Here is a 24,979-nt window from a genome sequence, read left to right on the forward strand (position 1 = left end):
GATTCAGATTTGCCACATGTATCCTCAATGGCAAGACCCTGTCTGCACCCACGGTAAGAGACATCATTACATTATCACCAAGAAACTGTTTTCCTGTTTAAACTTATTTCATTTCCAGTATGATCTACTCATTTTTTAACTTACTATTTCACAAAAACACCTTCACTTTCCTCATGGGGAGCAAAAGGGAAGGGGAAATAATGAAGCTTAGTCTGGATAGAAGAGTATTTGAGATGGTCTATCTTTAGCAGGGCTGTGTAAAATCAGACAGAGTGCGCTATGGCGCATTAATTTTACAGCTGCGACATTATGTACATGCTAAATAAAATTCAACTCACAGGTTGACTTTAAAAGGTTTTCCTCCAGTAGGCACTACCCACTACAGGCCATGAACAACAGCCACAGGGCTCTCGGCTTCATCAAGGTGGCACTCGGCCATGTTAGCCCTTTTGGCCAAACATAAATGTGTGTATGTGCATACACACTCTTCTTCCTGTCATGTACGAACTCCCAAACACGCACACAGGCCAGCAGGAGTTTGATTAGCCAGTCCTGATAAATTAAAACATGGCTTTAGAGAAGTGCCAGGGCTTGGGTGCCCTGGTAAAAGCATTAAAAATGCAAAGCAGGGCCCTTTTAGCGTCTGCCATTGCGCGCCTTGCATTTGAAGATAAATGCTGCACTGAAGTGCCTCGCCCGAGTGGCTGCGGCTGCGAGAAAAATCAGAAAGCTGCTTAATCCCTGAGAGCTCCAGCAGGGTCCTCGACACATGTCTGCGCCCAGGGTTTCCAAACCTGAACAGAAAAACACATTAACCCAACTGCCACTGTGCTCCAACACTCCGCTGTTTCCCCTCTAAGACAGATAGAGTGCAGAGAGTGGAGAAGTGGCTGAGACACTCCTTTTCTTTGTTCATTCCTCTATTTGTAACAGAGACTGTAGTCAGGAGCAGCTTCGCTGGAATTGACTCTGCTGTGAGCATTCACGGTCACAAGAGGAAAGTTCTCTCAACTCCCAGGTGAGTGGCACTCGGTCACATATTGACAGTGGAAAAACAAAGGGGAGTGAAAGACACCCCCATCCGCACCCCCACCACCAGGCTGTCAGATATCAATCTGGAGTGTTTCTTGAGGGAGTGGGGAGGCTGCTCTGTATCGCTGGATCGGAGCATGGTTGGTACAGATAAGTAGGATCCAGTGAGGGATGGAGAGATGGTTCTGTTCCCTCTCACAGCTGACACAAAATGTTACACTACAAGCCGACACAGTCAACATACTGTCGCTCTTTTATGGTCAAAGAAAAAAGTTGCAGGGGAACAGACACAAGATGTATGGGGAAACAAAAGTGACACTGTTCTGCCCCAAATGGCTTTCATAAATGCATTAATATCTTGAAGACATTCCTGGAGATCCGATCAGGGACTGTGGATTTTGTCCCCCAGTCTGAACAGGGGGAATGATTACATCAAGAAAAACCTGTTTCAATATACACTTGAGCACTGGCCATTGTTTTAAGACAGACTTTAAAAACCTCCTTCAACTTTGATTTGATTATTTGTTCATAAAACCACTGTAAGCTAGGGCTTTGCACAGTAGATGCAGACAGAGCTTTAATTGTGTGGAGGCCTGATGCTTCGTCATCTGACTGAGCTGCAGGCTGAGACTCTTGCCTTTTGAGTTCAAGCGATTTCTCCCTCCTCATATTTTGGGGCCAATTTTTGTAGTTTTTTGTTTATTTTTTTTTTACTGTCTTTGATTGTCCTACAGGGACAATGCAAACAAAATTTAAAGTCTTTATTGTCAATAATTTGTGAGGGTTTCTGGAGTGTGTGAAAACACAGAACGACTATTTTAAGACCTATTTGTTTCAATTATTTCCCACCAGGCTCTCGCCTCTAATCAAATGAAGTAATACAACAAAGGTCAACAATTCTTTTGTTCAAGTTGAAATATTTTTTTCCACCAAGAGCAGAAGCCACATCTGTTTTGCTGTTGCTGTTGTGTTTTTCTTCTTCTTTATATTCAGTCACACAGCCTTCTGTAGCAAAAGCCCTTTGAGCTACATTTGTTTTTATTTTGGTGCTCATGGGAACACACTATCACCTTGTGCAACTTTCAGACAGCCTTCAGGAGAGCATGAGACTAATGAGATCTCAAGTTCATTATTTGTAATCAGTACAAATCAATCAATTAGCCAACGCTGACATCAGTTACACTCTAGTGAAGGACGAGTTGAGAATCCAAACTTTTCATTATTTTTAGCTGTAAGAGCAGTTTTTGCTTTGAGAATGAAATATTATTTCTACTGATCATATTTTTAGATATTTCCAGTGTGTCCATACACACCGTGCCTCTCACTTGATGTTTCTTGGGCTCTGGCGACATCTCCTGTGGGATGAATTTGATTGGTCCCTTGATCTGTCTCCTGGACCTCTTGGTTCCGTCAGGTAGCGTCTCCATGGCGATATCGGCTTCATCGCTGCTGGCTTGGTCACACTCGGAGCATTGCCTGAGGAGAAGGAATAAAGCTCCTCTCAATAAACTTTTACCCTAACCCAAATCTTTAGTCTTAACTGTAAACAAAAATAAAAACAACAACAAAACATGTTGTCACATTTACTCAGGGTCAAAAGATTTTCGCTAATTCTTATGTTGCTAAATGTCAGCCGGCACTTAACACTGTTCTATGATACTGTTTGTTCTTATAAGGGTCTAAAGTAATCTATTGGTGATGAGCAGCAAAAACCTTCTTCTTTTCCCCCTTTGGACAGCGCCACGCTATCTGTTTCCAGTCTTCATGCTAAGCTAAACTAGCCACATTGTGACTGTAGCTACGTACTTAACAGACAAGCATGAGATTTATATTAATCTTTTCATCTCACTTTCAAAAAGAAAGCAACCAAGTCCAAACAACTATTCTTAAAGCTCATTAATGTCTTTATTTAACATCTGCTCATCTCACTCTGACTCAGTACTCATCAATGATTATGCATCCTAAACAGATGTATAATCTACAGTAGGTACACATTGTGAAAGTACTTCTATCTAATGCATTACAATTGAACGACAACAGAGAGATAGTCATCATTATTATTTATCGAGCTAGCAGTATTGGTTCAACACATTGGTCCAGACTGAAAAACCATGACAAATATTGATTGGATTGCTGAGACATTTAGTGCAGACATTCCTGGTCCCCAGAGGATGGAACCTAATGACTTTGGTGATCCTCTGACTTTTCCTCTAGCGCCATCATGAGGTTTAGATGTGTGGTTCTGAGTGAAAAATCTCAACCACTATTGGATGACCTTCATCCAAGTCAAATGACATTCCCATCGACCTCAGTTGTACTTTGTGTTAGCATGCCAACATGCTAAACTAAGATGGCAAACATGGAAACATTAAACCTTCTAAACATCAGCATGTTAGCATTGTCATTACGTGCGTGTTAGCATTTAGTACAGCCTAACATAGGTGCTGGCATGGCTGTGGACCCTTGTTGACAGAGCATTTGAAGTTTGTTGCTGTACTAATTGTTTGTGACTGCATCATATCAAAAAGTGTTCCTGAAAATATAATGGTTTCTAGCCCCCTTGGTTGGCAACACGCCTCACCACATCCAAAACTCCATTGACTTTTTAGACAAAGTTCAAGGACTGAAACTGGACCCAGATGAAACCATGGTGTCCTATAATGTGACTTCTTTGTTTACATGTATCCTCATCATGGAGGCTGTACAAACCATGAGGACAAAACTGCTAAAAGATAACACCCTGAACAACAGAACAATCCTCAGACAAGACCAGGGTTCTCTTTTATAAAACTGTGTGTAGAAACGTGCACCCAAAAGCCAAAAATGGCGTACGCCAAAAAATAGTCAGCCTTATAAAACCTTACTTGTAAGTAAGTTCTTTGCAGAAACAGATATCTCCGTTTGTGTTTATTATCCTAAATCTGGATCTTTTTGTGCGCTACATCTTAAATTATGTTTTTTATTATGTCACAGTTCAGGGAAAATTAATCAAACGGGTGTTTGTTTATTTAGAAAGGCTTTAAGCCTGTAATACTCAGAGGTAATATTTCAATTTATTTTACACAATAGTAGGCCTCTTCATTTCAAACCGTTTCATCCTTCTGCCATGTGAGTCGCCGTTTCTCATTTCTCCTCTTTATGTGCGTACGCAAGGTTCAGAGTTTCTTTACAGGACGCACATTCTCCTGTCAAGTTTGTTTTTTATAGATCACAACCTTTGCTTGGGAAGTGGAGTACGCACGTTTCAAGCCCTGTTTTGTACGTACGCCCCGTTTAGAAATGAGACCCCAGATCTGTAAACTACTGGACCTCTGCCTAAACCCCACATATTTCAAATAACTACACCGGAGGATTCTACAGACAAAAGCATGGCTGTGCCATGGGCTCACCAGTACCCCCTATTGTGGCCAACATCTACATGGAAGAAGTGGAGAGCAAAGCCCAGAACTCCTTCAGAGGAACAGCACCGAGCCACTGGTACAGGTATGTGGACGACACATGGGTCAAAATTAAAAGCCAGGAAGTGCAAGCCTTCACAGACAGTAACATCAAGTTCACACGGGAAGATGTCCACAACAACAGTTTGGTGTTCTTGGACTGTGCTGTACACTGTGCAAATTGGAGTATACAGAAAACGGAACAATACCTAGTTTTTGATTCCCACCTCCCACTGGGGCATAAGCTAGGGGTCATCAGAACCCTGCATGACTGTGCTGAGAACTTACCAGCCAGTGCCAAGCCCCAGAAGCGGAAGAGAACCACCTAAAGGGGGCACTTGCAGCCTGGATACCCTAAATAGACCTTTGTGAAAACAGCTACAAGATCCAGGGAGAACACCAACACTAAGGAGGATGAGGAAAAGAGAAGCGAACACAACAACACTGAGATTCCGTACGTGTCTGGAGTATCAGAGAAGCTCAGGGGGATTTTCAACAAACACCACATCTGAGAACACGCCAAGACAGAAACTGGTCCACCCTAAAGACCGCACACCCAAACAGAAGAAAAGCAATGAATGCACAGACTTCCTTACTGGGGAAACTAAACAACCACTACACAAACACATGGCTCAACACAGCAGGGCCAACTCCTCAGCAGTTTACCTACATCTGAAGGATAAAGGACACTCAAAAAGTGCACATTTTTGACAGAGAGGAGGGATGGTTTGAAAGATCACAACTGTTTTTAGGTTAGTTTGGTTTCACCTGCAACATGCAGTTCCAAACGGTGTCGTCAAACTACCAACGGAGCAAAAACGTAATGTACAGCAGCAGAGTACAGGGCAGGTAGACTTAAAAAATATTGACTTCTCATTTAATGATGACACTAGTCTCGTAACATTATAAGTTTTTTCTGCACATGTCAGAACACAGAGATGTGGGAGAGATTCTGAATGTGCAGAAAGTTTTGAACATGAGCAGAAAACCTGCTGAAACACAGGAGCTGTTGAAGTCCAGGAGTTTCTAACTGATTTAAATGAATTTATTTATGACTGAGTTGAAAAGGCGCCACATGCACATTTAAAGAGGTTACTTAACCAAACAAAGGATACAAAGGAGGAGGGAAGGCTAAATTATGCTTGCATGTGTGCTGACTCAGCAGGGATTTTATAAATTAGAAAAGCTGTTCTACAGAACAAACAAAGCAACAGCTACAGGATGCCTGAAAGCCACGTATTCTATAGCCTTTATTAATGTCATCTGCGACCTGAATCTTGTGTTTCCCTTTATATAGATAAAGAAATTTCCACCATAAATTGGTGCACAATTTTTCACCAGAATGCTTAAAATGAAGTTTAAATGAACTACTCCAGTCACAGACAAATTGTGTTACATGTCCTGTTTTTTAACACCAGCTGCAGCTCTTCATTTCTTAACTAGAGAAGAGAAAAGGCGTCTCTGCTTCAAACAGTGGAAGAAGTAGTTCACTAAGCAACAGAATATTTTAGAATTATCATAGGTTGAAAAACAGATGCACTAAATCTCTATAGATAAGAACTGCAGTAGAGAAGCAATTGTGACATTTCCACCATCTCAGCATCAATCATCTGATAATCCTGCTGCCACCGACTGGCCTAAAATGTCAGGACTAATATGAATAAACAAACTCTGGATTCTAATTTCTTACTGCTCCTAGCAGACATTGAGTGTAATATGATATGCAATCCCTGTTCATACACACACAATAAAGGTGTTTAATAATGTTACTATCAACTAGGATTGTCAAAGGTTTTGCTTTTTCTTGAAGTATCATTTCTCTATTTATGGAATAATGGATAACCAGTGTATCATACATTTCATACCAAGATGGCCCTAAATATCCTAAACCTTATCCATATCCCATTGTAACCCAAACTGGACCATTTGATAGGTGGAGTTTGTTCGCTATTTTGGTTGCCTCTGGTTCCAAACGTAATGGTCTCATTCATTTTACCCACAGACAAAGTTGTGAACAGTTGGACTGTCTTGGATCAGCATGAAACTCTCCCAGTTAAATCAATAGTACAAAAAAATAACAACTGTGTCCAATCTGGTTCTCTGATAAAGAGTCAAAGGTATTAACCTACGGACATAAACACTTTTTATTATAGAAGTCAACTAAAACATTTCAGGAAGAAACATACAATCACAGAGCCTAAAATTCTGTTACAGGCGCCGCTAATGCCAGGCAATGTAAATGTAAATGCTCCGTATTTGTGTAGCACCTTTCTAGTCTTTTTGGCCACTCAAAGCGCTTTTACACTACATCTGCATTCACCATTCACTCACATTCATACACTTGTGGAACAGCCACCAGGGGCAATTTGGGGTTCAGTATCTTGCCCAAGGGCACTTCGACATGCAGCCAGGGGGAGCCGGGGATTGGACCGCCGACCTGCCGATTAACGGGCAACCCACCCACGGCAGGAGCTAAGGGTTGAGGTGCATAAGAATTTAAAACACAAGCTGCAATTTTAAATGAATTCAGTAACTATGGTACTGTGTTTTGTTCTCAGCTGCCCTAACGAAGTGTTCTGAATTCACTACTGCTCTGATCCTCCCCCCCAACTTCTCTAAGTTGCAAATGGAACATTATCTGATGACAGTTCCATACATAATGTTCCATAGATCTACCAGTCTTTTTCTTCAAAGTAAAGCTTATAGTCCCTAACTGAGTAGTAAGTAGGGTTCTGGGTTAACATGCAGAGAGTAAGACGGCTTTTTCTGATTTATATTTACCAGTTTTCTGGCAGGATGATTAAACTAACCATGATATTCATCTTAATCACAAGATGGGTTGCTTTTTAGTGGCTGAAAATATGATAAAAGCATGTCAAAATGCAGAAAATTGTATTAAATTCCTTTTTTTATCTGGGGGAGGACCCCCAGACAGCCCGCTTTATTGTGCCCCCCCCCCCCCTTTACAATCCAATGTTAGACCCTTGCTTATGGATATTGTAGAATTTAGACCCGTCCACCATTTCAAACTGACAGGCAAAGACCTGCTCTCTCACAAATGGATGTTGAAATAACTACGATCCATCGTCAACTGCTTATCCTGCGTACTGGGTCGCGGGGGGGGGAGCCAATCCCAGCTGACATCGGGTGAAAGGCAGGGTACACCCTGGACAGGTCGCCAGTCCATTGCAGCAGATATCACCCAAAATTGGGAGCATACCACTTTTAAATAAATAACTAAGCATGTTCAGTGCTACAGTACTAACGAAGTTCTCAGAGATACTTATTAGCACATTGTCACAGAGGGATCCCAGTTGATTTCTGACCTGTACTGTGCATTTGCTGTGTAAGGCAAAGGATTAGTGACACAACGCTTCCTGCATGTGTGTCTTTAGAAATGTGAAGACAGTGTTTGGCCTTTAGTGTCATAGGAAATGATGACAATGCTAGCTGCTAGCTATTTTAGCCAAGAACACCAACATAACAATCTGTAATGCTTGTCTTACGTTTTACAGCACTTCTTGTAGCAAATACTCCTCTGGAGCAATATATTAGCGATTTGGTTTGGTGTGTGAGCAAAAAGAAGACGACAGTCCATAAGTGAAGTTGTGCCCAAACTGTGAGAAGGTTTTGCCCTACATCTAAGTATAGTATCTGTGAAATTGTATTTGATGTCAGAACAGTTGGTCCATTTGTAATACATACACTAATTCTAACTCTTATGTTAGGCCTATTAGAGCATGATTAAGTACATACTATGTAAGGCACTTTGTTATAATGACTCTAGAAATGCAGGAAATGGCATATATATATATATCTGGACACTCTGGCTCCAACTATCTTTAATGTGTCACTTTCAAATCTCAAATCAAACATTAAATTAAACACAGTCACAGTCTACGTCACACACAGAGACCACTTAAGAAAGTCCTCATGGTTTATGAAGGGAGCATAGACTTCTGTGTTGTTGTATTCTATGGCCAAAGTAAGAGTAACAGTGGCGCCTCTGCAGACTGACCGAGCACTAAATTTGATATGCGGGGGATCGTTCTGACAAAACTTGACCTGTGTAATTTTCACTAATGGCTCTACAGCAGTCTGGGTTTCCTCAAGCTTACAGTGATTCTGTGGCCTGTATGGGGTATGTATATACTTCTCAGCAACTGACATTTATTTTACATTTCTTCATGTGTCCTTGACCAGTCCCCTTGTGTCCCCATGTCTCTCACCAGTAGCTGTTCTTGGTCTTCTTGGGCATGCGTGTTAGTGGAGGCTCCAGGCAGCCTAGGTGGTAGTAGAGCTTGCAGGTGTCACACAGCACCAGCAGATGTTGGTCCTGGTTCTTCTTACAGATGCCACAGCTGCAGGAACACATGTATAAGTACATACATGTACAAGTATGTGTGAGAAAAGGCATGCTATTGGTGTTTTTAGTCACGATGAGGCTTCATTTAGCCTAAAAACAAGGGTTTTCCTGCAGAAAGAATCACGAGGCTGGCCACCTCTGTCAGATCTGGTCCCGCCTCCAGCTCTCAACAAACGCTGACGGTTTTGCCAGCAGAATCAAATAGTTTATTTATAGTTTATATTTATAAGATTTATTAGTATTTGATATTCTCAGTCTCAGAACTTAACGATGTCATGTGACATGCTTCAGTAAGAACAACTATCACTGGGACCACTTAACTTTGTTACCTGTGTAAATTAACACATTAACTTTCATGTTGTATTTGAATCCATGTTGAACAGGGCACCTTTATTTTTTAATAAAATATGCATTAACATAGGGCTGGTCAATGAAACAATAATGATAATTATCACAATATAATTTTCCTCAATAACAATATAAGAAATGTTCAAAATATAAAAATAAATGTTTGATTAAATTCATTTGAATTATGAACGAATTTACACTTAAATTTTCTATTAAGATATTTGTTTTGTTGAGGAAAAGGGACTGAAAAAAGATTTACTGATCATAATTGTGGAAAAAGGATTTTATCAGAATCATTTTGAATGCTCTACCTCAGATTTTTGGAGTGAGCCACTGTTTGGCGTCAAGCTGTTTGGAGGTAGGTGAAGGCACGATACCCATGTGCGTGTGTGTTATGTTGGTTACATAACATTTATTCATTTAGCTGATACTTTTATCCAAAGCGACTTAGGTCATTACATCATTATGTGAGAGGTCGCACTCCTCTGGCCTTGCTCAGGGACACATTGTAGGATGTGTCTCAGTCGGGAATTGAACCCGGGTCTCTCACACCAAAGGCATGCGTCTTATCCACTGTTCAACCCGCCCCTTTCATTTGGTGCCTGAGAAAGTGTGTGACAGTTTTGCCAAACCATATAAACACAGATTATATTAAATGTTAAGTTACATACTCAACCCCAAACAGTCTAAAAACAATGATGGACGTACGCAGTGTGGGACACCGTTTCTGCCCCTGGCATTCGATGATATTTGAAACAACGCCACCCTGGCTTTATTATCTTTACTTGATCAGTTAACCGCCAACCTTCATCCTTCATAGTCTTTCCCCTGCGTCCCTCTGGGCACTGTGTGTTCACCTGTAGAGGATTGCTGGCAGGCTGGATGACTTCCCTGGGGTTCCTCCCTCCTTCTTGCTGGGCTTCCTCTCTTTCGGGGCTTTCAGAACAGCTGGGGTGTTTAGTTTCTGCCAAAGAAAAGTTGCACAAACGCTTTCATGTAACAGCAACATTTCTTCCCAGTGACACGGTTTCTCCGTGTAACCTACAGAACATGATGTGGACCCGTTTCTTTTGTAGGAAGTAGTTCTAATCAAACTGAAGCTCTGAAATCTCGCGAGAGGCGAGTTGCTGTAGGAAGACGCCGGTGAAAACGTGAGTCACAATTGGAGAGAGGAGATTGTTGCGTTGGAGTGAAGTTAGGAAATAAAGTCTTGCTAGCAGTTCCTCTACCTACACAACAAACTCCTCTCTCCAAATCTGACTCACTTTACTGCACAGATTCCTTTTTGTACCCACTAGTCATTTCAACACAGAAATATGTGAAAATAGGGCCCAGATTTAAAACTACCAAAGTTACCCTTCAATGTGTGCATTTCACTCCATTTGTAAGTAAAGATTAGCGTGTGAATGTCAAACATTATTTGGTCGCATTGTGCCAGTGGCTCTGTTCTGACACCCGGGTTTGCAAAACATACAGATTCGCTAAGCCCCATCAATTAAGAGATGTGTACAAAACACTCAGCTAGCAGCTTCTCCTTTTTAGTCACTCACAGTCTGACAGTCACTTGCACCGGTTCAAATGACAAACGTCGCCTGTGGCACATTATGTCAGCTGTCACTAATTACTGTCAGTAACTCGATGGCATTCCAAAATAAAATTCTGTTCTTGTCGAGTTTGTGTGCTCTCTGCAAGCCGTTGTAACACTAAAATCTGTGACCTATCAGATTTTGTGACTAAACCCAAACGACGATGTTTTCCTAAACATAACCAAGTACTTTTGGTGACTAAACCCAACCACGTACTTTTGGTGACTAAACCCAACCACGTACTTTTGGTGACTAAACCCAACCACGTACTTTTGATGACTAAACCCAACCACGTACTTTTGATGACTAAACCCAACCACGTACTTTTGGTGACTAAACCCAACCACGTACTTTTGGTGACTAAACCCAACCACGTACTTTTGGTGACTAAACCCAACCACGTACTTTTGATGACTAAACCCAACCACGTACTTTTAGTACCTAAACCCAACCACGTACTTTTAGTACCTAAACCCAACCACGTACTTTTAGTACCTAAACCTAACCACGTACTTTTAGTACCTAAACCCAACCACGTACTTTTAGTACCTAAACCCAACCAAGTACTTTTAGTACCTAAACCTAACCACGTACTTTTAGTACCTAAACCCAACCAAGTACTTTTAGTACCTAAACCCAACCACGTACTTTTAGTACCTAAACCCAACCAAGTACTTTTAGTACCTAAACCCAACCACGTACGTTTAGTACCTAAACCCAACCACGTACTTTTAGTACCTAAACCCAACCACGTACTTTTGATGACTAAACCCAACCAAGTACTTTTAGTACCTAAACCCAACCACGTACTTTTAGTACCTAAACCCAACCACGTACTTTTAGTACCTAAACCCAACCAAGTACTTTTAGTACCTAAACCCAACCAAGTACTTTTAGTACCTAAACCCAACCACGTACTTTTAGTACCTAAACCCAACCAAGTACTTTTAGTACCTAAACCCAACCACGTACTTTTGATGACTAAACCCAACCACGTACTTTTAGTACCTAAACCCAACCACGTACTTTTGATGACTAAACCCAACCACGTACTTTTGATGACTAAACCCAACCACGTACTTTTAGTACCTAAACCCAACCAAGTACTTTTGATGACTAAACCCAACCACGTACTTTTAGTACCTAAACCCAACCAAGTACTTTTAGTACCTAAACCCAACCACGTACTTTTAGTACCTAAACCCAACCACGTACTTTTAGTACCTAAACCCAACCACGTACTTTTGATGACTAAACCCAACCACGTACTTTTAGTACCTAAACCCAACCAAGTACTTTTAGTACCTAAACCCAACCACGTACTTTTGATGACTAAACCCAACCACGTACTTTTGATGACTAAACCCAACCACGTACTTTTAGTACCTAAACCCAACCACGTACTTTTGATGACTAAACCCAACCACGTACTTTTAGTACCTAAACCCAACCAAGTACTTTTAGTACCTAAACCCAACCACGTACTTTTATTACCTAAACCCAACCACGTACTTTTAGTACCTAAACCCAACCAAGTACTTTTAGTACCTAAACCCAACCAAGTACTTTTAGTACCTAAACCCAACCACGTACTTTTAGTACCTAAACCCAACCAAGTACTTTTAGTACCTAAACCCAACCAAGTACTTTTAGTACCTAAACCCAACCACGTACTTTTAGTACCTAAACCCAACCAAGTACTTTTAGTACCTAAACCCAACCACGTACTTTTGATGACTAAACCCAACCACGTACTTTTAGTACCTAAACCCAACCACGTACTTTTGATGACTAAACCCAACCACGTACTTTTGATGACTAAACCCAACCACGTACTTTTAGTACCTAAACCCAACCACGTACTTTTGATGACTAAACCCAACCACGTACTTTTAGTACCTAAACCCAACCAAGTACTTTTAGTACCTAAACCCAACCACGTACTTTTAGTACCTAAACCCAACCACGTACTTTTAGTACCTAAACCCAACCACGTACTTTTGATGACTAAACCCAACCACGTACTTTTAGTACCTAAACCCAACCAAGTACTTTTAGTACCTAAACCCAACCACGTACTTTTGATGACTAAACCCAACCACGTACTTTTGATGACTAAACCCAACCACGTACTTTTAGTACCTAAACCCAACCACGTACTTTTGATGACTAAACCCAACCACGTACTTTTAGTACCTAAACCCAACCAAGTACTTTTAGTACCTAAACCCAACCACGTACTTTTAGTACCTAAACCCAACCACGTACTTTTAGTACCTAAACCCAACCAAGTACTTTTAGTACCTAAACCCAACCACGTACTTTTAGTACCTAAACCCAACCAAGTACTTTTAGTACCTAAACCCAACCACGTACTTTTGATGACTAAACCCAACCACGTACTTTTAGTGCCTAAACCCAACCACGTACTTTTGATGACTAAACCCAACCACGTACTTTTGATGACTAAACCCAACCACGTACTTTTAGTACCTAAACCCAACCACGTACTTTTGATGACTAAACCCAACCACGTACTTTTAGTACCTAAACCCAACCAAGTACTTTTAGTACCTAAACCCAACCACGTACTTTTAGTACCTAAACCCAACCACGTACTTTTAGTACCTAAACCCAACCACGTACTTTTGATGACTAAACCCAACCACGTACTTTTAGTACCTAAACCCAACCAAGTACTTTTAGTACCTAAACCCAACCACGTACTTTTGATGACTAAACCCAACCACGTACTTTTAGTACCTAAACCCAACCACGTACTTTTGATGACTAAACCCAACCACGTACTTTTAGTACCTAAACCCAACCAAGTACTTTTAGTACCTAAACCCAACCACGTACTTTTATTACCTAAACCCAACCACGTACTTTTAGTACCTAAACCCAACCAAGTACTTTTAGTACCTAAACCCAACCACGTACTTTTGATGACTAAACCCAACCACGTACTTTTAGTACCTAAACCCAACCACGTACTTTTGATGACTAAACCCAACCACGTACTTTTAGTACCTAAACCCAACCAAGTACTTTTAGTACCTAAACCCAACCACGTACTTTTAGTACCTAAACCCAACCAAGTACTTTTAGTACCTAAACCCAACCACGTACTTTTGATGACTAAACCCAACCACGTACTTTTAGTGCCTAAACCCAACCACGTACTTTTGATGACTAAACCCAACCACGTACTTTTAGTACCTAAACCCAACCACGTACTTTTGATGACTAAACCCAACCACGTACTTTTAGTACCTAAACCCAACCAAGTACTTTTAGTACCTAAACCCAACCACGTACTTTTGATGACTAAACCCAACCACGTACTTTTGATGACTAAACCCAACCACGTACTTTTAGTACCTAAACCCAACCACGTACTTTTGATGACTAAACCCAACCACGTACTTTTAGTACCTAAACCCAACCAAGTACTTTTAGTACCTAAACCCAACCACGTACTTTTGATGACTAAACCCAACCACGTACTTTTAGTACCTAAACCCAACCAAGTACTTTTAGTACCTAAACCCAACCACGTACTTTTATTACCTAAACCCAACCACGTACTTTTAGTACCTAAACCCAACCACGTACTTTTGATGACTAAACCCAACCACGTACTTTTAGTACCTAAACCCAACCAAGTACTTTTAGTACCTAAACCCAACCACGTACTTTTGATGACTAAACCCAACCACGTACTTTTGATGACTAAACCCAACCACGTACTTTTAGTACCTAAACCCAACCACGTACTTTTGATGACTAAACCCAACCACGTACCTTTAGTACCTAAACCCAACCAAGTACTTTTAGTACCTAAACCCAACCACGTACTTTTAGTACCTAAACCCAACCACGTACTTTTGATGACTAAACCCAACCAAGTACTTTTAGTACCTAAACCCAACCAAGTACTTTTAGTACCTAAACCCAACCACGTACTTTTGATGACTAAACCCAACCACGTACTTTTGATGACTAAACCCAACCACGTACTTTTAGTACCTAAACCCAACCACGTACTTTTGATGACTAAACCCAACCACGTACTTTTGATGACTAAACCCAACCACGTACTTTTAGTACCTAAACCCAACCAAGTACTTTTAGTACCTAAACCCAACCACGTACTTTTAGTACCTAAACCCAACCACGTACTTTTAGTACCTAAACCCAACCACGTACTTTTGATGACTAAACCCAACCACGTACTTTTAGTACCTAAACCCAACCAAGTACTTTTAGTACCTAAACCCAACCACGTACTTTTGATGACTAAACCCAACCACGTACTTTTAGTACCTAAACCCAACCACGTACTTTTGATGACTAAACCCAACCACGTACTTTTAGTACCTAAACCCAACCACGTACTTTTGATGACTAAACCCAACCAAGTACTTTTAGTACCTAAACCCAACCAAGTACTTTTAGTACCTAAACCCAACCAAGTACTTTTAGTACCTAAACCCAACCACGTACTTTTGATGACTAAACCCAACCACGTACTTTTAGTACCTAAACCCAACCACGTACTTTTGATGACTAAACCCAACCACGTACTTTTAGTACCTAAACCCAACCACGTACTTTTGATGACTAAACCCAACCAAGTACTTTTAGTACCTAAACCAAACCAAGTACTTTTAGTACCTAAACCCAACCAAGTACTTTTGGTGACTAAACCCAACCAAGTACTTTTGGTGACAAAACCCAACCAAGTACTTTTAGTACCTAAACCCAAACAAGTACTTTTAGTGACTAAACCCAACCAAGTACTTTTAGTGACTAAACCCAACCAAGTACTTTTAGTACCTAAACCCAACCAAGTACTTTTGGTGACTAAACCCAACCAAGTACTTTTGGTGACTAAACCCAACCAAGTACTTTTGGTGACTAAACCCAACCAAGTACTTTTAGTACCTAAACCCAACCAAGTACTTTTAGTACCTAAACCCAACCAAGTACTTTTGGTGACAAAACCCAACCAAGTACTTTTAGTACCTAAACCCAACCAAGTACTTTTGGTGACAAAACCCAACCAAGTACTTTTGGTGACAAAACCCAACCAAGTACTTTTAGTGACTAAACCCAACCAAGTACTTTTGGTGACAAAACCCAACCAAGTACTTTTAGTGACTAAACCCAACCAAGTACTTTTGGTGACAAAACCCAACCAAGTACTTTTGGTGACAAAACCCAACAAAGTACTTTTAGTGACTAAACCCAACCAAGTACTCACCATGAACATTATTTTTCAAAATTTTAAATATGCTTCACACTTTCCACGGAATTCTCCACACACTCAGACACAAAAGAAGCCTACACCTCAGTTAAACACACCGGCTTGCCCTGCCTCTCTCTGTCTCTGCGACTTCGTAACGTCATAGACTACCAAGTTTTTAACCGAGTAAAGTCTGTGCGAGTGAACACATGCACATAAGACGACCGCAACCCCTCCCCCTGCGCGCACACCCCCCAATACCATCATCCATCCCGATGTTTCAATGCAGAAATTTTGTAGACATCGCTCACCCCTATTAATATCATATCAATAAATCAATCTGTCAAAACATTTATCAAAAGTGCATCATATACGGACAGAGTAATGCACAGTTTTCCACTGCCGAGCTCGTAGTTCATCTCTCGTTGCTGATTGTTTAGCTATGGGTGGTTCATGAAGTCAATCACCCATTTAAAGAATATTTGTCTTTTTTGTTGAAGTTAAAGTGTTGCTCTATACTGCTGTATTTTCTTTTGCAGTAAATGTTTTTCATTTCATTTGTTTTACATTTCCATCATCAAAACATTAGAGTCTACGACAGTGATTTGTTACACACAAACATTACTGTTTCCTTTGCTGTAAATAATTGTTACATTTATTTTACATTTCAGAAAATTAAGCAATGTTAATTCTGTTCTTAATTTGTTTCATTTTTCTCTCTTAAAAAATAACAGCTACAGTACTGGATCGATTAGCAGGATCTGTAAGATTAGTACTACCATTAAAATCCTGTTTCTGTACATTTTCCAGTTGAGTTTTTTTGACGTCATCTTCTAATGCTGGAGATCAGTGAGAAAAATTTATTTTGTTATTTTGGTTAGCTAAACTCACTTAAACCCTCTGAAACTTGGTGTCAAAGATATAATGAAGCATGATCCTGTTCTCAAAATGACAAATGAGATCGTTTGGGAAAAACATTTCAGGGAAAGCTGCCATCTTTTTTCCACTCTGAAAATGAAAGCACGGATCAATGACAGCTCAGCAAGTGGTTTGTTCATTCAGTCGGTTTAGAAGAGTCCATGATGTTGCTATAAGAGCAAACTGTCAGTCATCGCCGGTGCAGCCCAGTTCAATATTTTGTCTCTCAGCAAATTCATCCACAGTTTTACCACAGCCACTACACCTCAGAGAGAAAAGTAGGCTGATGCTGCTGTGGTCAGTTAGGGTGACCGACAAGTGGCTCTTATTGAACACCGGCTTTTTCGTCTAAGAGTTTAGCCTGTCTAAATAAATTGCGAGCCAAAGCAGGGCTGTAAAAGTTCCTTCCCAGCCGAGTTGTGAGGAGCAGGGCGGGGAACATGTTGTATGTGGCAGGTGAAAAGCAGCGGCAGGAAGCCAGTTTATTCTCCCCTGCATCTCAGGTGCATTGCTGCCACGCGGGTTAATTAGAAAACTTATCTCGTAGGGAGCGAGTCTGTCACTAAACAGACAAGGTTCTCCCTGAGGAAGTTCTAATCTGGGCGCCCGCTCCGCCTGCAGCGCTGAGGGAGCGTCCCCGCAGGGAGGCCTGATAGATGGAGGGACAGGGTGACCAAAGCACAAGGGGCTACTGGGGCTATCTCCTCAACCTGGACTGCAGTCTGCCAGCATCCGACCACGAGGAAGCATCTCTGCTGCTGATACGGAACTGTGTCAACATTGTTAACATTCTTTTTCAGACAGATGAAGACGTTTAAAGGTACAGATTATAAATAGTGAGTGGAAACAGTCAGGTACACAAACACTCTTTAAGCTGTCTGGCTTCCTGCCACCCTGCTCTGTCCTCAGGGAAAACCCATCAAAGCATTACAGTGAAGGAGCAAACTGGACACTTTCTGTTTCTGAGAGCATTTCCATCCTATTCATAAATAAAGTAAAATGAATATCAAGAAGTAGCACAAAACCTCACTTGAAAACACCTCTGCAAAGGCACATAGGCTCCTTCATAACTATGTCTGCAAGTGCAAGATGTGTGCTTCAGCTGTAAGACTAATCCACCAATGCTAGCATCTCTGGACCGCAAAGACCCTTCTATCGGAAGATCAGAGTCTGGGATCCTAAAATCAAAAAACATTGTTAACTAATTAGGGCCCAAGAACCTTACTTCATTTCATATCATGCACAAAACTGGCACATTGCACATATTTGTTGTTAATTGTTAATCGTTGTTCTATATTTTTATATTTTGTCAATTTATATATTTATGTACACTATTTCCTCTTCCGTTGCAACACGTCTGCACAACACAAATCCACATGCAAATATCTGCCACGTTGTTCTTTCTCTTCAAATCGTTGTATTATTTTTCTCTATTCTTTTATTATTCTTATATAACTTGCATTTGTTTATTCCATATTCATATATTTCTAAATTGATTTATGTCAACTGTATGTTTCTCTATGTGCAGCACTTTATCATCAAAGCAAATTCCTTGTATGTGTAAAACACTACTTGGCAGTAAAGCTCCCTCTGATTCTGATTCTATTATGTCAGACCATCTCAGTCTCAAGGTTGTTTTGATTCTGACAGTCTTGGTCTTTGGTTTCACACTTGATATATCATACCCCTCCTGCAATAAGCATATCATAACACATTGTCATTGCGTATATATTTTTTAAATATGGAAGGAGGGACAACATTTTGGTTGCCCTTAGTGCCCTCAAAGCGCCTTCAGCTCTGAACCTGGTCAGATGCTTGCCTGCAGGTCTAGTTAGTTATTTTTTGTTGTTGTTGTTGATTGGTGTGAAACTGGACTACACTTATCCCGGTCATATCAGCTGCTTTGTAGCTGTTTGAGCCTGATGACATTTTACCAAGGCTAGTGGAAAATGTCTTCTGAGTGTTTTCTTGTGAAGTTGCCAGGAGTGCTAAACTTCCAGAAGCACCAGGAACAAAAGCACTGACCATGTACTGGAAGAAGGATGACAGTCCCAGTTGGGGACATCAATAATTTCTGCAAATGCACAGGCAGGATGACAAATAGGAGACGAAAATGTGGCAGATAGATGACACAAAAGCATGCGGTGCTGTGACTGATGTTGCTACTTAAACCGTGCATGTTCATAATTAGGTGATTTATGGTGGTCATTGCAGATTCACTGACAGTCTCCGTCGAGTCTGTGTCCATTCTGCTGCCAAGCCAACGCATTAACATCATTTGACCGTCTATCTTCACGGCTCATACTCTCAACGACCATACTTTTAATAAGGCTTTTTATGGAATATACTGGTACTTACATACATGTAGAACACTCCTGTTTATAGATTTCCTTTTTTAGGAATGGACTGAGTTAATAATTTAATAAATATTTTTTATTAAGTATTATATATTCTATTCTATTTATCCATATGATTATTTATTCCATGATGTCGGCTTTATTCATTTTACACTGAACGCTTTGGGGCTGAATATTTGTATGTCAAAAGCTGAATTAAAGTTTAGTTTTAAGAAAGTAGTCCTGCACTGGTGCTGCTTTATATTCTATGTAAATGACTATGTGTGTAAATCCAAGCTTTAGTGTTTCCTAACAAAACCCCCAGAAGATTTCAGTCTATTTCTGTAGATTGCAGTTCACATTCATTAAATAACCCATCAGCCACAGTGGTACATCTTGGCAATAGGTTGCCATAGGAACGGGAAGTGAGAGACAGTTTTTACTTCCCCTCAGTCAGGTCTGACTTCATGGCAAATGACAGGTCAATCAGTGCAAAATGAAAGGTTTTTATAAACAGCAGGGTTATTAGAGCCTGCAATATCATCCCACTGGTGGCCATGTGGGTTGCTACTCGCAATCTGGATAACTCTCCATCACAAATCACTGCTACGCCAAAAAAAGAAATCTATAAACAGGAGTTCTGCAAACTTTCTCAACAACTAATCAGGGTGTGAAGAGTAGGGTGACAGGAGAAGGGGGAGATGGTGTGTTTAGAGGCAATAGTGGTGGTGGTACCTGTCCTACGATGCCCCCCAGCAGAGTCCACATGGCTTGGCCTTCACTTCGTAGCTCTCCATTCACATTCAGAAGCTCCTCCAGAGACTCACAGAGCTGCAGGAGGGGAGAGGAAACAACATGAGGCAAGGACACCACAGACCTCTGGCATCAATACTCTACGTTTTACTCTGATAGAAAGCAAATTAACAATTGTCAAAAATGTTTAAAGGTTTGTAGGAAATTGTGACATTATGTTTGTTAAAGGCCTGTGATTAAAGGTTTTCTTACATTTTGGAAAAAAACTCTAGAGTCCCTTTGGCTCTCCAAAGCTCACATACATTTACTAATACTTCCATCCAGGCACTAGAGAAACACAACACTGGCTTTGTGTAATGCAGTCCAATAGACAGCCAATCACAAGCCTACTTGATTAAAAGCTACTCCCTAGCTTTGGTTTAATTGGCTCACAGACACAGGGATAGAACAGTAGTGAGAAGTGTCACAGTTGGAGTAAAAAATATCATAATATGCACAGTTGCACAACTAATGCTGCAGGTTAACCTTTGAACCAATGCCAGCCAGTGTGCCTGTTTAATGTTAACACTTCATATGATGTGGAGAGTTGAGACTAGTGGTGGAGTAAACCTTGACTGGGCTCTACTACATCTATCAGTCAAAGCCAGACTTGTAATGACATTTGTCCACTGGCATTTTCTCCAAGGCCAAGCCATGTAAGAGCAACTCAAGCAGTGCAATTAGCAACACACACTCCATTAATAACGCTTAACACGCACGGCAGAAGACTAAACGCAACATTAACTCTTGTGACATTTACTCTGCCGTTGTATTCCCTCTCTCATGTTGACAGATGGAGCAGCAGCTTCTTTGTAGAGGTCACATGTTTGAGGAGAGACGAGAGAGAGGCACGCACACGATTCCTGTTTTTATTATGTAGCATAGAAAGGCCATATGTAATGTGGTGACAGAGCTGTACATGCTAAGCTGAACACGGTCCATAAAAACAGAGGAAACAAGTGAAGTAGGATGGCCACATACTGATTTTGTTTTGCCTTAATCTTGCACTTTCAACTCAACACTGTACATCACCACTGCTGACGCTGACACTGTTACACTGCTGTTAGGTAGCTTAGCTAGCTAGATCATGGTGCAAAGACAAATAAACCTAAATGCAGGAACACTACAAGAAGAGACTCTGATATATTAACTAACAGCTTTTTGCTACCTCTGTCCCCACAGGCCAGCTGTCAACCGAAAGATATGAATCTTAATTTAGGATTAAAGCTTACCATGTTTGAGTTTGAGTGATTTTTAACCAAAGAAGACTAAGAGTCTTCAATCATGCTATAGCTTTGTTAGATACAAGGGTGCTTCGAGCTACAGGCTAATGCCAGCTAACATGCTGACTGAAGTTTACCAGGTAATGATTACCCAACTTTAGTTTAGTCCAGTCCGATTAGCACTAAACACAAAGTACAGCTCAGGCTGTTGGAAACGAGTTATTAGTTTTGCAGGTCATAAACCAAAGTATTACACAAAGTCAATGTTGACCTGATGATGACAATTAATTTCTGTAGCTAATTTAATGGCAATCCATCAGGACAGCTCACACTGAATGTTAACATCATGAGGGCACCAGAGGAAAAGGAAATGAATCACCAAAGTCAGTAGGATTGATCCTCTGGGGACCTCGAGTGTCTATACAAAGGTTTGTGGCAATCCATCTCAAAGTATTTCAGTCGGGACCACAGGGGTGGTCCATCTGACCCACACTGCCATCCCTAGAGCCACAAAGCTGGTTGGTAAAAAATATTCAGATTTTCTAACAGAAGTGCTCCCATACATCAACAGAGTGTGTTTCCTGCCTGTGAAATGATACTCTTCAGCACAGTTGGGTGTCAGCAGGATCCTCTGAGGGGGAGGACAGCTGTGTATATGCTATTAAATATGTTACTAATTAAAAGAGAAAATATAAATGGAGAGAAAACTCTAGAGACACACAAAATCATTGAAAAACAATACAGTATTTTAGCTATGCTAGCAACGTGGCTCTGGGGATAGATGTTGTTAGGTCATCAGGGCCACCACTTTGATCCAGACTGAAATATCTCAAGAAGTACTGCATGGACTGTTGCCCTCCACATGAACTGTAATAACTTTAGTCATCCCCTGAATTTTCTATGCTAACAAGCTAAACTAAGTTGGTGAACATGGTAAATATTATACCTGCTAAATATCAGCATGTTAGCATTGTCATTGTGAGCATGTTAGCATGCTGATGTCAGCATTTGGATTAAAGCCCCTCTGTGCCTAAATACAGCCTCACAGAGCCAGCATGGCAGTAGACTCTTAGTCTGGGAAGAATACTTCTAATATCTATATTGTTTTAATCAGACTTTACTCTCTTTAAAAAATACAGTATTTGATAAATAACAAAAAAAGTATACTAAGCCTGAAACATAACCTACCAATAAAACAAGAGACATTTTCTTCAGCTTGATTACTGAATGACAATGGTGGCTGTAGCCTACAAATCCCAAATGGCACAGCTACACCAGGTGTTTTCCTTTGCTGTTAGTCCTATTATGTGTGTTTGAATTACTGCATAATAATCTTACTTATCAGAATGTAATATTATAATGGTAGCAGCAAAATGTGTTGTACCACTGTACAACACATTTCATGAAGCAGCCCGTCCCCAGACATGAAACATTTTTCTGTAGGTTTGGATTTTGCTGCTCACCTTGTTGTACTCCACGTGCAGTTTTTCTTGCTCGCTCTCCAGCTTGTCTTTTAAGTTCTTCTGTTCAGAGATGTTGTCCTGGATCTGGATCATTCGCATGTTCCGCTCTGAATAACAATGGGACAACAATCAATAGGACAATCACAATCTATATACAGGAAAAAGCACATGAAAGTGTGCTGATGGCAGATAGGCCCTCTACTGAAGGCTAATGGAGTGTGCGCTCAAGGTTACTGGCATGGCATCACAATCATTTATTTAGCATGCACTATTTGAGGAGAAAATGCCTTTACACGGCATTCACACAATATCTTAACCACTATGTACAACAGTCAAAGATATGCAGAATGGAGATAAATGCTAAAACCCTTTTGGCTTAGTTAAATTACAATCATAACACCAGACTACATTCCTGAACTTTGGATCTAACAAACAGAGACTAGAAGCTTCGTTCTATAAAATGTCACTGATGCATTAATTGCATATCTATAAATATATGTGCATGGTGCAGAAGACAACCATAAGAGCAGCCATTTGCAAATGCACAGATAAGAATCACATTTTAAGCTCAGTGCTCTTCCTCAGGCAGCTCTCAAGGAGAATGGAAAGGGAAAACAGTGCTGCTTGTGTCACTGCCGCATACATTTTGCATACAGGCTGAGTACATGAAAGATGAGAAGATGTGAATTGTGTGCTAAAACTGCATGAGAAGAGCATTTGAACCTATGCATTTGCTTAATTCTTTATGAAAAGCTCTATCTTTGCTTTGAAAGAATAAAAGGGGTAGATGGTGTTATGGTAATGCAGGGTTTACTGGCTAACATGCTGTGACTCAGTCTATTAAAAAAGTACTCCACTTATTTAGCATTGCACTTATATAATACTGTCACACTCACAATGGAGAGTTAATAAATAGAAATCGACACAGCAGAACAATCCATGTATGGTTGGTTCTTTGATTATTTTGTTTCAAAAACCGAATCGGAAAAACATTGTTTTTTGTTTTTTCTGTTTTAAAACCAAAACAGACAAATATTGATTTTGATTTTTAATGAGTCTGATTTGTGTAGCTTTGTGTGTTACATTTGATAAACCTGCAGCAGACACACTACGGCAATGGCTGTGCCTGATTAAATGTAATTAAGGAGGCTCAACGTTCAGTTTGTAACTCACTAGCTACTGGGACAGGAATGCTTTCCTGAGAATCCTTTGGTTTTTAAGATTTCTTCAGTATCAAATTAATTCAGTTATAGTTGTCACAACATCCAGTGGTACCCAGCAAACAGGAACTGTTATTAGTTAATTCGGCGAGCTGGATATAAACAAATCATAAACAGATTAAAATTATCGGGCAATTTTCGTTCAGCTTCTCTACACTGTTTCGATCTGACCTTTATTTTCTTCGTGAGATGGAAGAATTTTGAGTTTTGTGGTGCTGCGGAGAGCCTCAAGCTGCAGGAACACATGGATTAGGCTATGCAGAAAATCAGGAGCATCAAACTTCATCCAGCCGGAGGGAACAACCACTGACCGCCTTGGTCGCCTCCAACTGCTAGTAGAGATGAGAAGCAGGCTACAGCAGTCTGGTTAGCTCCCTTCTTCACTAGAGATTCACAGGGTACCGCGCGATACAATACACGGCTCACAATATCAATAATATCACGATACAGCAATTCTGCAATAATCGATATAACGATGTATGAAAATACAAATTGCTGTGTACTAGTCAAATATGTACATCACATTATATTGTTCAGTGACACAGCATTGTGCTGCCTTTTCTCCACCTGAAGTTAGCATCTCTTTTTTATTTCACACAGAGCTCAGGAAACATGTACTTTTAAGTATTTGCACACTATGTCACTCAGGATGTTAAGCCTGTGAAGCAAAATGTGTAGTTATGTTAAGATTATATTATCGCGATCACGATGCTAATGTCCGTTAGCATGTTAATGGAGATTCCCATTATGAATATATTATATTAGCATTGAGCTAACTGTCAAAGCACTATTTTTTATTTTTTCTTATGTATCGATATGATGGGCTGGAATATCGATACAGTATCATGAAAAAATGCATAACAATGTGTTGCTTTATCGATTTTTTGGCACACCCCTATTCTTCACACAGTCTAATGCATTCTTGTTTATTTATGGACATCTATCAATTTCACTCACTGCAAGCAAGGAGCTTCCAAAGTGTTGCTATACCCTGCACTAATCTGGAA

At 40.5% G+C, this 24,979-nt stretch overlaps 1 protein-coding gene across 8 annotated transcripts in view; it reads right to left on the bottom strand.

Annotated features, from left to right (window-relative positions):
- The window catches only part of phf14 (PHD finger protein 14), a 95,618-nt gene that overhangs the window by 43,717 nt on the left and 26,922 nt on the right, over positions 1-24,979 (bottom strand). For 6 of the 8 annotated variants that reach the window (XR_005445075.1, XM_038724639.1, XM_038724638.1 and 3 more), the window contains 5 exons: positions 22,753-22,859; positions 20,010-20,105; positions 10,041-10,147; positions 8,699-8,830; positions 2,346-2,508 (listed from right to left, as the gene is read on the bottom strand). Coding sequence is in view for 7 of the 8 variants with exons in the window: in XM_038724639.1 (XP_038580567.1) it covers positions 2,346-2,508; positions 8,699-8,830; positions 10,041-10,147; positions 20,010-20,105; positions 22,753-22,859 (605 nt within the window). In the remaining variant the exon portion in view is untranslated. The remainder of the gene's footprint in view (positions 1-2,345; positions 2,509-8,698; positions 8,831-10,040; positions 10,148-20,009; positions 20,106-22,752; positions 22,860-24,979) is intronic. The other 2 variants (XM_038724641.1, XM_038724644.1) reach the window with 1 other exon arrangement.

The sequence above is a fragment of the Micropterus salmoides genome, unplaced genomic scaffold, assembly GCF_014851395.1.
Source record: "Micropterus salmoides isolate LMB-PRFRI ecotype aquatic unplaced genomic scaffold, ASM1485139v1 Ms_hic_scaffold_17, whole genome shotgun sequence".
NCBI lineage: Eukaryota > Metazoa > Chordata > Actinopteri > Centrarchiformes > Centrarchidae > Micropterus > Micropterus salmoides.